This window comes from Mastigoproctus giganteus, chromosome 13, assembly GCF_048544385.1.
Source record: "Mastigoproctus giganteus isolate SK-2022 chromosome 13, ASM4854438v1, whole genome shotgun sequence".
NCBI classification, from domain to species: domain Eukaryota; kingdom Metazoa; phylum Arthropoda; class Arachnida; order Uropygi; family Thelyphonidae; genus Mastigoproctus; species Mastigoproctus giganteus.
Genome location: NC_143587.1, coordinates 81576852 through 81589864, shown reverse-complemented (window position 1 = coordinate 81589864; position 13013 = coordinate 81576852). Strand labels below are relative to the sequence as shown.

The following is a 13013-nucleotide window of genomic DNA, read 5'->3' as shown; positions in this document are numbered from 1 at the left end:
ATTAAGCCTGATATATACCTTCGTCAATATCATTGATAAATATACAAAACAACAGTGGACCTAACACCGAACCCTGTGGGACCTCACTAATAACATTAGTCCAAGAAGAGCAGCACCCATTGATTACCACCCTCTGTCTTCTCCCACTTAACCATCCTTTTATCCATTGTAGCAACTTACCCTTAATACCATTCTGCTTCAATTTGTACAGTAGTCTTCCATGCACAACAGTGTCAAAAGCTTTCCTGAAATCCAAATATATGATATCAAAATAATTTTTTGCATCCAGTTCCTTTGTAACCACATCATAATATCCTATCAAATTTGTCAGACAAGACTCCCTTAACAAACCCATGCTGTGTCTGAATTATTGTTGCAGTCTTGTTTGATCCTGGCATGCATGTTTAACCAGTGACTCCATTATTTTACCAGGAACAGAAGTTAAACTAAGTGGTCTGTAATTACTCTTGTCACCCTTCGATCCCCCTTTGTGAATTGGGGATACATTTGCACATCTCCAGTCCGTCGGAACCTCCCCTGAGTCCAAGGACGCTGTCATAATTATGGCTAAGGGTTTGCTTAGTTGCTTTGCCGCTTCCTTTAATATAACTGGATAGATCCCATCCACCTCAGGTGCTTTTCTTACGTTTAACTTCAACAATTTCTCTTCCACTTTGCTCTCAGTTATTACAAAATCATTAAGTATCCTGCTACAATTTGATAACCTTCTGTCATTTTCAAACCTTAATAATTCCTCACGTGTGAATGTAGATGCAAAATACTCATTAAGTTTGTTTGCTATCTGAGCAGGATCATCAACAGTCGAACCATCGATGTGAAGTGGACCAATCTGATTCATCCCTTTCCTTTTAGAGTTTATATAAGTAAAGAAATCCTTGCTGTTTTTCTTAGCATCTTTTGCCAAGGATTTCTTGTAATCTGCCTTTGCCTGCCTAACCTCCTTTGTGACCTGATTACAGACTAACCATTAATGACAACTTGCAGCCATCCTGCATTCACCTGACTTGCATTGTTTGTTAACTTCAGAAGGTAGTCAAAAAACTAAAACATGGAAATCCTGTGATGTTAGTCTTTAAATGAAAATTAGAATTATAATCACTTCCTTTGTTTAGTGCAGTTTCTCAGTGTTATAAAGTTTTTCTCAGACTCGGAGATTTTATTTCTTTTTTAGTATGATCGTCTTGTAAATATGTGCCAGCCTATTCATAAACGATATAATGTTGCTATTACCAAAGTACTTGGTAAAAACATGGAAGCTATAGTTGTTGATACAGAAAGAACAGGCCGCTCGTGTATTCAGTATTTAAAGGAGCAGATGTTGGAAGCAGAAACATTTCTTCCCCTTGATTATATTGATGCTAAGCCTCTAAAAGAAAGGTTAAGGTAAGTTTTTAAGATCAACAAACTCTTTCTCTCTACATTCCTCTGCATACTTGTGTTTTTGTTCTTCATTTAAATTTATCTTGTTATTCTTAAATGGAAGTATTTTGCTATGTAGTAACAGAAGAGTTAACAGCAGAATTTAGATAAATATTATAGCAATTTAAATTTGACTGTCACACACTCTTCATCAGTGAAAAAGGTTCTGAGACAACGGAAAAAATTAATTTGCATTTTTACACAAACTTGTTTATGCTCCAGCATTATCAAAAGATTAGGAGTTTACAATTAATTATTTTGACATTGAATACCATCATTAACTATATTAACCATGGACTTGAACCATGGTATACTCAAACATGTGTACATTTTCACACTCTCGCAATTGATCACTCAGCTACACTGCACTTCTTATAGTCTCATTTTCATTTACAGTATAGTGTACATCTCCATTAGGATCCACAGAACAAATCATTTTTCTCAACCTTCACCACGAAAAGCATGCTAAATTTAATCACCACAAGACCAGTTGCTAAAGCATATTTGCCACCTATAGCAACATTGCAAAAATTAAAAAGACCAGCACTTAATGTATGTTTGAGTGAAGGGAATGCAGAAGTAAATAGTTTGTGAATACCAAATGTGGAAAAGAATCCTATACAAAGGCACATTCAATTCATTAAATAAAACTGCATTAATGTTGAAGTTGGGAGTCAAGATCAAAAAGGTTAATGCAGTTTTATTTAGTGAACCTTCATTTCCATACTCAGTAAAACTAAAATATTTAATTTTGCAAATATACACAGAGTGTGATATTTTTAATTTACTTCAGCATCACTTAAGTCACTCAGAGCAGATAGCAGTATATACATTTTAAAAGCTGACAATGGAAACGTATACTCCGACTACATACACAAACATTATTACTGTATGTCAAAACATATCCTCCATGATAGTAAATGGTTTCATTTGTTGTCATTTTTGAATCACCCTGCTATTCCTTTGCACTATGGTGCAGATGAATATTGGGTTTTAGATATGATAAGTAGCGAAGGTTCTGATGATTTGTTGGGCATATATCTTTTTTATATTTAGCTAAGGATATAACTAATTTAATCTTCTGATTGTTACAGTATATCATAACATATATCTCGAACTCGATAGTGTAAGATATAAAACTAATGAGGCGCCTCCGTAGCCAGGTGGGAAGGAGCAGCAGTGCATAGCACACGCTTCTTGATTAGACCGGGGTTCGAGCCCGTCACCACCAAATACGGAGGATGCGGAAAGGTCATTCAGGGAATGACCACCGCATATCCCGGAGCAATATGGCCTTAGTTGCTAATGCTCCTAAAAACCAAATAACAAACATATAAAACTAAATAGAGTAATATGTATCATCGCATTTAGGAAGCTATTAGCTTAGTGTAGTATTGTCAATTAATCGAAAATTAATGAAAATTATTAATTTTCATTGTTAATCAATTAAATTGTACTTAAAATCATGCCCCAGGCTAGAGCAACAAAGTAATGGGCACAGAGTAGTGGGAGTATTGTGGCTCGAGGAAGAATATAAATGGGCAATTCTATAATGCATCACAGCCTGAAAAAATATGCAACTTGTGAAATGTTTGCAGAGCTTTCTGGAACAGGATGATGTCTTTATGTGTGTTCTAGGTGCACAGAGTGTGAAAAAATTAGGTGCCAAATCGGCATTCTGATGGGCATCAGAATGAGAGTTTGAAGGGTAGATAGATGCCCTTGAAGGAACTAAAATGGGGGCCTATCAAGCTCTCAGCTCCCTAACTCAATGCCAGAGCTTAAGGCAACACAGTGGCAATCTTCAAGGCAGAATGTGCTATTCCACAGGAGCTATTTATTATCAGTGACCATTGTCAGAGAAACGGGAAATATATTATGCAAAAAGGGTAGGTAGAATAGGACAAAGATATGACTGCAAGAGGCAAAAGTGGATGGCATTGTAGATCAGATATCATTTAAGGGCACAAAAGATGATTTTGTTGTACATGTTGGCACTAATGACATTAGTGCCAACATTTACAACAGAGTAAAAGATCTGAGGACATACATAACAAGCTCAGGTCAATGTCGAAAAAAGTTTCAGTTTAGAGTTAAATTTGAAAATGTTTGCAATTCTGTCCAGACACAGTACGATGGAGTATATGAGAGCCTTTTTCATCAATTCGGCCTTGGAGAGATTGTGCAAGGCTCATGGGATAGAATTTTTCTCAGCACGGTCTGTGCTTGCTAACAGGAGAGACTGCTTCTACAGGGATGGGATACACTTAAATAGAAAGGGTGCAAGAATATTTGTTGATGCTATCAAGGCAGTGTTAAGTGAATGGTAAAACTGCTAGCTTGGGGGGGGGGATTCACAGACTGATAGATTAACTGTAGCTGCAGGCAGAGGTGAAAGCGATTTTTGCACTGCTTCTATTGGAATGAGCAGCAGCCTGGTAAACAAGATGCTGATGTTGTATAGCAGACATCATCTTTTAAGGGCACAAATGGTGATATTGTTGTACATTTTGGAACTATTGACATTAAGAGTACGAGGTCTGTGGAATTAGATAAAAAGTATAGGTCAATGTTAAAAAAAAGTTACAAGTTTGGGTTGAATTTGAAAGTGTCTGTAATTTTGCCCAGACACAATAGGAGGGAGTACATGATGAGAACCTTGTCAAGAAATTCATTCCTGGAGAGATTGTGTAAGGCTTAGACTAATCCGCGCTTGTTAATAGGAGTGACTGTTTCTACAGGAATGGGATACACTTAAATAGAAAGGGCGCAAGAATATTTGCTGATGCTATCATGGAAGTGTTAGGCGGATGGTAAAACTGCTAGCTTGTGGGGGGGGGGATTCACAGACTAATAAATCAACAGTGACTGCAGGCAGAGGTGAAAGTGACTCTTGAATTGCTTCTATTGGAATGACCAGCAGCCCGGAAAGCAAGGTGCTGAGGATTTCTAGAACTGGTGGGAATCATTATGGAACAAGTAAATACATGGGCTGTTCTAGCAACTCTACATCCTTTTATGAAGGGTGTAAAGTTGCTAGAACGAGTACAAAGAAGGGCAACAAGAATGGTGAGGGGGTAACAACGCGATGCCCTTACCAAGAAAAGCTTAAGTTCTGCAAGTCGCAGCACCTGGAGAGTAGGCACATGCGAGGTGATCTGATTGAGGTGTATAAGGTCTTGAATGGGTTGAGCAAGCTAATAGGATTTTTCTTCTTTCTCAGATTAAGAACCTGAGGAGGCATAAATTCAAATTGAGGAAAGACAGATGTAGGATAGATGTGTGGAAGTTTTCCTTTAGCCAGCAGGTAGTTGGTTGGTGGAACAGACTTCCATCCTTTGTTGTGGAAGTTGATAGCCTAAATAAATTTAAGGCTGAGCTGGACAGGTATTTGGATTGAACGGAGGGGTCAAATGGGAAGGGGTTTTTTTTTTTTTTTTGGCTGATGCTGCATAAACTTGCTTTCTTGCATCACATGCCTCTACTAATTCTAATGCTAATAAGGAATATGGAGTACAGAATGGATAGGAAGGGAGGAGGGGTTATGCTGTTAGTTAAGAAACATAAAATCTAAGGCAGTGCATACAGTTGACATTGGGGGACAGTGCAATGCTGAGTCAGATTGGTGTGACATAAAAGCACCGAGAAAGCAAAAATGAGAGTAGGAAAGTGTTATAGGCATAATGACTCTAAAGAATACAATGAACAACTGTACAAGGAAATAGTGGGCCAGAAAATCAATGCTATAATTGGGAATATTAACTTTGTATATATTGATTGTAACTTGTTGGTTGGTCCCTCGCACACTAGCAAGACTCTTGTGGATTTATTAGATGATTATTTTCTACAGCAGCATCTTTGAGAGGCAACCAGACGGAGTAAACTGTTAACCTGACTACTAGCAGTGATTATTCATGCATTAAGAATCTGTAGATAAAGGAACAACTAGGTGGCAGTGATAACAGTGTACCAATGTGGGATTTACTTAAAGATGTAACTACCATAAGTTGTAAAGGAAAGGGTTTTGGTAAAGGTGATTATAGTGGTCTCAGACAGTTTTTCAATTCTATACAGTGGAACAAACTGATGATGTTATCACCTTCAAATTCTAAATGAGAAGGATTTAAAGAATTTAACTTGGAAGCTACTAGGCTTTTCATACCAACTAAGAAATATTGTTCAATGTTATAGGCCTAAAAGGATGTCAGATGAACTAATGATACTCATTACATTGCATAGGATGCTTATAAATTATTGGCGACACAGAAGCCTATGATAGATATAAGCTACTCTGTAACGAAGTCACAAAGGAGGTTAGGCAACTGGAGGCAGATTAAGATTAACACGTTGACTGCCAAATACGAGTTAACTCATCTACGAGTATATTTGTAGCAAATACATGCAACTGATGGATAGTGGGCTTCTGGGATAAGAATGAAAAATCAACCCAGCATCAGTAAACTGAAAAATTATTCACAAAAAAATACTTTATTTACAAATACATAAAGAAAAGTGTATAACTAAAACTCACGATAATATTATAGTGTTTATTTGTGATATTTCTTGAAACATTCCTCTACACAAAGAGCAGGCTTTTCTTGGAACACTAAACAGCAATAGCATGTTTCTCGGCATTTTTTATTTCTGGTACCCACTCGACATGGCTTAGTCGGGCATACTGTTTTTTTCAGTTGGTGGCATTGCCTCTAAATAATGAATGTCGTGTTCTAACCTAATCTTCTTTGGAACGTTTAGAATTTTTTCCCCAATCAAAGATTCAAAGAATGTTTCTCTGAATTTTAGAGATTTTTTGGTGGAACTTGTAACTTGGCAGAAAAGGATGTATCCATTATGTATATATATTTCTAAAATTTGTAATGGAATTTTTTTCAGCCATCTGATGGTTTTTCTTAGCACTGAATAATATGAGAGCATTTGATCCTATTGATTTATGCCGGCATTCCACTATTGTAATCTCGAATTATGTTGGGTTTTATTGAAATCTTTCCCTTCCCATTACGTACCGTGACCATTTCAACAATGTGTTTGTTAGAAATAGTGACAACTTCTCTTTTATCCCTCCACTTACAAACTACTACAGGGCTATTTCGTTGTAGTAGTAGTAGTAGTAGTAGTAGTGGCATGTGATGCAAGAAAGCATGTGTATGACCTTATGCAGCATCAGCTAAAAAAAAAAAAAAAAAAAAAAACACATCATTCCCTCCAAATGCCTGTCCAGTTCCTCCTTAAATTTATTCAACCTATCAATTTCCACGACGAAGATAAAAGTTTGTTCCAGCAATTAACCACCTGCTGGCTAAAGGCAAATTTCCGCACATCTATTCTACATCTGTTCTTTCTTAATTTGAATTTATACCCCCTTAGGTTGGTAATCTGAACAAGTGGAAGGATCCCATCAGAATTCAGCGTGCTCAACCCATTCAAGGCCTTATACACCTCAATCAGATCACCGTGCAGGTGCCTTGTCTCCAGCCACTGAAATTTGCAGAACTTAAGCCTCTCTTGGTAAGAGGATCGCTTCATTCCCCTCACCAATCTTGTTGCCCTTCTCTGTACACGCTCAGGTAAATCTACATCCTTCCTAAAATGAGGCCTCCAGACCTGTATGCAGTACTCAAGGCGAAGCCTGACCATTGCCTTATACAGAGGGACAATTACCTCCTTCTCCCTGCTAGCAAAATTCCTATATATCATTGACAAAACCCCATGACCTGCCCGCATCTTTTCCAAACTAATGGAGCTCAGAAAATTCATATCTGCCTGCACAATTACTCCCAGGTCTTTTTCATTTTCTACCACCTTAAGTGTAGTACCACTTTTCCTACCCCCCTTAAGCGTAGTACTAGACAATCCTAATCATGCAGCCAATACCCTTGATCTTTTTCTCACAAACAACCCTTCTAAGTACACGGTCGAAGTGAGAGGTCCTTTAGTCACTTCAGATCACAACTTGGTGGTTGTCTCTTCTCCAATGGAATCTTTATCTCATGGCTATTCCCAACCTCGTGTTGTTTGGCATTACAAGAATGTAAAATGGGATGACTTGCGAGACTTTTCTTCTTTTCCTTGGTCGGATTACTGTTTCAAAACTTCTGATGTCAACGTTTGCTCAGCTCGCGTCAGTGAAATTATTCTTGCAGGAATGGAATCCTTTATCCCACACTCCACTTTAAAATCTTGTCCTTTTTCTAAACCTTGGTTTTCTAATAAATGTGTTAAGGCTGTCCAAGAGAAGAATGTTGCATATCGTAATTGGCTTGTTTCTAATTCTTCAGTTTCATTACTGCCTACACCAAAGCTCGCAACTGTTTTTAGTAATTGTAAAGCAGTTATTAATCAGTCCAAACTAGAGTTTGAACAGGCTAAGAGTAGAAAACTTGCTTCTTGCCCTAATGGTAGCTGAACATTCTGGTCTCTTGCCAAAGCTATTGGCCGCATCTTTTGCCTATCAATGCTCCCACCTCTGTCGAAACCAGATGGTTCTGTTGTCACTTCAGCCAAGGGTAAAGCTGACCTGCTAGCATCCCATTTTTCTTCCAGCTCATGTATTAATGATCTTGGTAAAACACCTCCCACAATTCCCAACACGCTCCATTCAATGCCTCCTGTGGTCTTCCTGCAAAAGGGTATCAGAAGGATTTTGTTGAATCTTGATGCTAAGAAAGCTCCAGGTCCTGATGGTATTTCTCCACAGGTTCTCAAAACCTATGCTCCTGAACTTACTCCTATTCTTTGCCGCCTTTTTTCACTTTCTTATTCCAAAGGTGTTTTCCCTTCTGCTTGTAAATTTGCTCATATCCAGCCAGTTCCTAAAAAATGGTGACAAATCCCTCCCATCCAGTTATCGTCCCATTGCAATTACTTCTACTCTTTCTAAAGTAATGGAGAAATCAATTAACCGTCAACTCTTAACTACATAGAAATCTTCCGTCTGATCAACGATCACCAGTATGGATTCCGTCAGTGTCGATCCACTGGTGATATTCTGGCTTATGTTACCCATTTATGGACTAATTCAATGGAAAGGTTCGGCGAAACACAAGTAGTTGCTCTTGACATCTCTAAGGCTTTTGATCATGTTTGGCATAAAGGTCTTCTAAACAAGCTTCCATCTTATGGTTTGCCAACTGTTTTTAGTAATTGTAAAGCAGTTATTAATCAGTCCAAACTAGAGTTTGAACAGGCTAAGAGTAGAAAACTTGCTTCTTGCCCTAATGGTAGCTGAACATTCTGGTCTCTTGCCAAAGCTATTGGCCGCATCTTTTGCCTATCAATGCTCCCACCTCTGTCGAAACCAGATGGTTCTGTTGTCACTTCAGCCAAGGGTAAAGCTGACCTGCTAGCATCCCATTTTTCTTCCAGCTCATGTATTAATGATCTTGGTAAAACACCTCCCACAATTCCCAACACGCTCCATTCAATGCCTCCTGTGGTCTTCCTGCAAAAGGGTATCAGAAGGATTTTGTTGAATCTTGATGCTAAGAAAGCTCCAGGTCCTGATGGTATTTCTCCACATGTTCTCAAAACCTATGCTCCTGAACTTACTCCTATTCTTTGCCGCCTTTTTTCACTTTCTTATTCCAAAGGTGTTTTCCCTTCTGCTTGTAAATTTGCTCATATCCAGCCAGTTCCTAAAAAATGGTGACAAATCCCTCCCATCCAGTTATCGTCCCATTGCAATTACTTCTACTCTTTCTAAAGTAATGGAGAAATCAATTAACCGTCAACTCTTAACTACATAGAAATCTTCCGTCTGATCAACGATCACCAGTATGGATTCCGTCAGTGTCGATCCACTGGTGATATTCTGGCTTATGTTACCCATTTATGGACTAATTCAATGGAAAGGTTCGGCGAAACACAAGTAGTTGCTCTTGACATCTCTAAGGCTTTTGATCATGTTTGGCATAAAGGTCTTCTAAACAAGCTTCCATCTTATGGTTTGCCAACTGTTTTTAGTAATTGGTTATCCAGTTTTCTCTCTGATCGCTCACTGAGGGTGATGGTAGATGGCTCCCTGTCTTCTAACTTCTCCACTAATGCCAGTGTCCCCCCAAGTTTGAGTTCTTTCCCCCACTCTTTTCCTCTTGTATATCAATGACCTTCTTCTGTTGACTGGAAATCCTATCCATAGTTTTGCCGATGATAGCACATTGCATTCAACTTTCCATTTTGAGAAACCTTGTCCTGCTCAATCAGCTTCAACTTCTCGAAAATCTGCTACCAATTCCTTAAATGCCGATCTTTAGGTAATTCTCCAGTGGGGCAAAGACAACTTAGTTGATTTCAACCCTTCTAAAACTCAGTCTTGTTTATATCTCGCAAAAAGGATTCTTCTGCTCCTATGCTTATCTTTAGTGACACTCCGATTTCTAGGCAAAATGATATATCTCTTTTGGGGATTACCCTGACTTCTAATCTTTCTTGGCACATTACAAATATTGCTTTCTCTGCATCTAAAAAACTTGGTTTTCTCTTTCGCTCTCGGCGTTATTTTTCTTCGAAACAGCTGCTCACTCTGTATAAATCGCAAATCCGCCCTGCCATGGAATATTGTTCCCACATCTGGGGTGATGCCCCCAAAACCTCTCTCAGGCTTCTTGATTCCATTTAGAAGAGGGTAGTTAGGTTAATTAATGATTCACCTCTAACAGAGTCTCTCCACTTGCTTTCTCATAGACACACTGTTTCTGCTGCATGCCTCTTCTACAGATACTTCCATGGGCACTGTTCTTCTGAATTGGCTTCTATAATTCCCGCTTTCTCTTTCAAAACAGTCTGAACAGTTGCCGCCACCATCAACATCCATTTACTGTCCAACTTCAAACCCACAGAACCAACTTTTCATCTTCCTCATTTATTCATTCAACTGCCGTTTTCTGGAACAACCTTCCTTCATACGTATTTCCTGAAAATTACAATCTACAGAAGTTCAAGACAATATCTTCTTTCGTCTTCTCAACCTCCAACCCAAGCACAGTACTAAGTACTATAGGTTCTAATACCTCTCGTGTTTGGGGTTCACATTAAAAAAAAAAAAAAGAGAGAGAGAAATTGTGTAAGTTAAAGATAAGAAAGCAGCTTGGGTGGATAGGATCTATCCAGTTATATTAAAGAAGACAGCAAAGGAAGTAAGCAAACAAACCCTTAGCTGTAATTATGGAAGCTTCCTTGGATCCAAGAGAAGTTGCCGTGGACTGGAGATGTGAAAATGTATCCCCAATTCATAAAGGGGGGGGGAAGTTCAAAGGATGACATGAATAATTGCAGACCTGTTAGTTTAACTTCTGTCAAAGAAGTAATGCAGAACCATCTAGACCAGGGATTCCAATAGTGGTCGGCAGCAACCCCTGGAGGACTTTGAGTAAGTTTGAGGGGTGTTTAGTTCCTAATAAAGCCGCTTGGGGTCGGAAAGATTTTTTGGGTCTTTAAAGAAATTATTTCCTCACAAAGATAATTCTAGATATCTAGAATTAGTATACGAAACAAGTTGTTAACTCAAGTCGTTAATGTTATATGTTATTTAACAGTATTAGCAACTAAGGCCATATTGCTTGGGGATATGGGGTGGTCATTCCCTGAACTTTCCGCATCCTCTGGATTTGGTGGTCACGGGTTCGAACCCTGGTCTAATCAAGGAGTGTGTGCTATGCACTGCTGCTGCTGCTCCTTCCCACCTGAGCAGCAGTGCGTAGCACACGCTTCTTGATTAGACCGGGGTTCGAGCCCATAACCACCAAATGTGGAGGATGTGGAAAGGTTAGGGAATGACCACCGCATATCCCCGGAGTTATATGGTCTTAGTTGCTAATGCTCCTAAAAAACCAAATAACAACAATAACATCCTTCCCACCTGGCTACGGAGGTGCCGAGTCGTTAATGAAATAAGTTGTTAACTCAGTAGTTAGCAAAATGGCTTAGGGTGTAATCACACTATTGTCACCTCATGTTAGATGTATGGAGAGAGAGAGAGAGAGAGAGAGAGAGAGAGAGAGAGAGAGAGAGAGAGAGAGCACGAGAGAGAGAAAGCACGAGCGAGCTATATTTCCCGCTTTGTTTATTGGTCAGAGACAAACTGTTGTTAACGGCTGTAGTCACAAGATAACGTTGGCCTTCAAGGCCGATTCCTGTCCTCACGAGTTTGCAGTTTTCTGTTCAGGCAGAAAATTTTGTACGCTGTGAGTTTTCTGCCCCGCTGTCAGAAGGAAATAGAGGAAATGAAAAAAAAGAAACATGTCCAGTCACATAGACTCTCAAAGATGGCCAAAGGAGGAAATTAGACCAACAATATTACAATTTACAAATTTAGATGAAGAACAAGTCGATCATTTCAGTTTTTGTACAACTCATAACAATTTCTAACAAGTTCAATTTTCAGCATTGTGAAGTTGTTTTTGTTATTAAATTTAATTTTAAAAAAAATTTTGTTTTGTATTGTGACCGAAGAAATACTTATTCCAAATTAAACTTTCAGTATTTCAACTTTCCTTAAACATACAACTAATTTTTCCTTACCGCTGATTGAATTTCAAAATTGCACATTTCATCTTTAATTAGATTATATTGGAATTAAATTCTACTTTATTCATCCGTAAGTACATCTTTAAACGATTTTCATCTTCTTCTAAGTCCTGCAGTAAATGATGGAATTTGCCCTATTCTCTTCTCTTCCAGTTTATGCCGTGTATCCATTGCTTACTCCCTTTTGTTGTCTTGGCCAGGTCCGCATTAATGCTACGGCCAAACCGGCCATTGCTGGGGACCTCATTTTCAGTTTAAATATTTTCTGAAGTAGTGATAAAAAATTAAAGGTATATATTAAAGGGGACCCCAAAATTAAATATGGCCGAGTTGGCCTATTTCATCCTTAATCCACCTCTGTTTTCGGCTATAAGAAAATCATTTTCTAAATCTTCTTCAAAATCTGAAGAAGAGGATGAAGCATGGCAATTTGTTTTGCTTCAGCTTTCCCCAAAGAGAACAACACATAATGTATTATGGTAGATGTGTTTTCGGTCGAATGGCACCGGGTGGGTACGTCTCTCCCCATTCTGAGTGACACGACATGAGGTGACAATCACTGTATGCCCTCAAAAACATAAATAGTTTTATTTAGTGTCCAAGCAGATTTTCATACTAGTGGTTGTGCTCAGTTTTTGCTTCACCGCCATTGCTGTCATCAAACTTCTGGGCTATTTCTAGTAGCACTAGATATTTTTGTTATGACGCTTATATTATTTCTCCCTGATCGGGGGTTTCCACCTCATGACGGGTATTGCTACCCAGGACACAGGGTGGTTGTTGTTATGACTAGTGTTACTGTTGGTCGAGGAACTCTGACTATCCTACAGGTGTTCAGGATTGCAACTTTCTGGAGTGTCTTGTAGATGTTCGCTGGGAGATCTATTGCTGCAAGGCTGTTATGTAGGGTCTTTGGCACCATACCTGTGATTGACATGATGATCATTACTTGTTGCATATGCCACATCTCTTTGATCTCCTGTCTTAGGTTCGTGTAGTTCCTGATTTTTTCTCAATGTGTTTTCTGCAGA

At 38.8% G+C, this 13013-nt stretch overlaps 1 protein-coding gene across 1 annotated transcript in view; it reads left to right on the top strand.

Annotated features, from left to right (window-relative positions):
- The window catches only part of SMC1 (structural maintenance of chromosomes 1), a 635181-nt gene that overhangs the window by 296845 nt on the left and 325323 nt on the right, over nt 1-13013 (top strand). The window contains exon 12 of the mRNA XM_090388169.1: nt 1193-1404. Coding sequence (XP_090244295.1) covers nt 1193-1404 — 212 coding nt within the window. The remainder of the gene's footprint in view (nt 1-1192; nt 1405-13013) is intronic.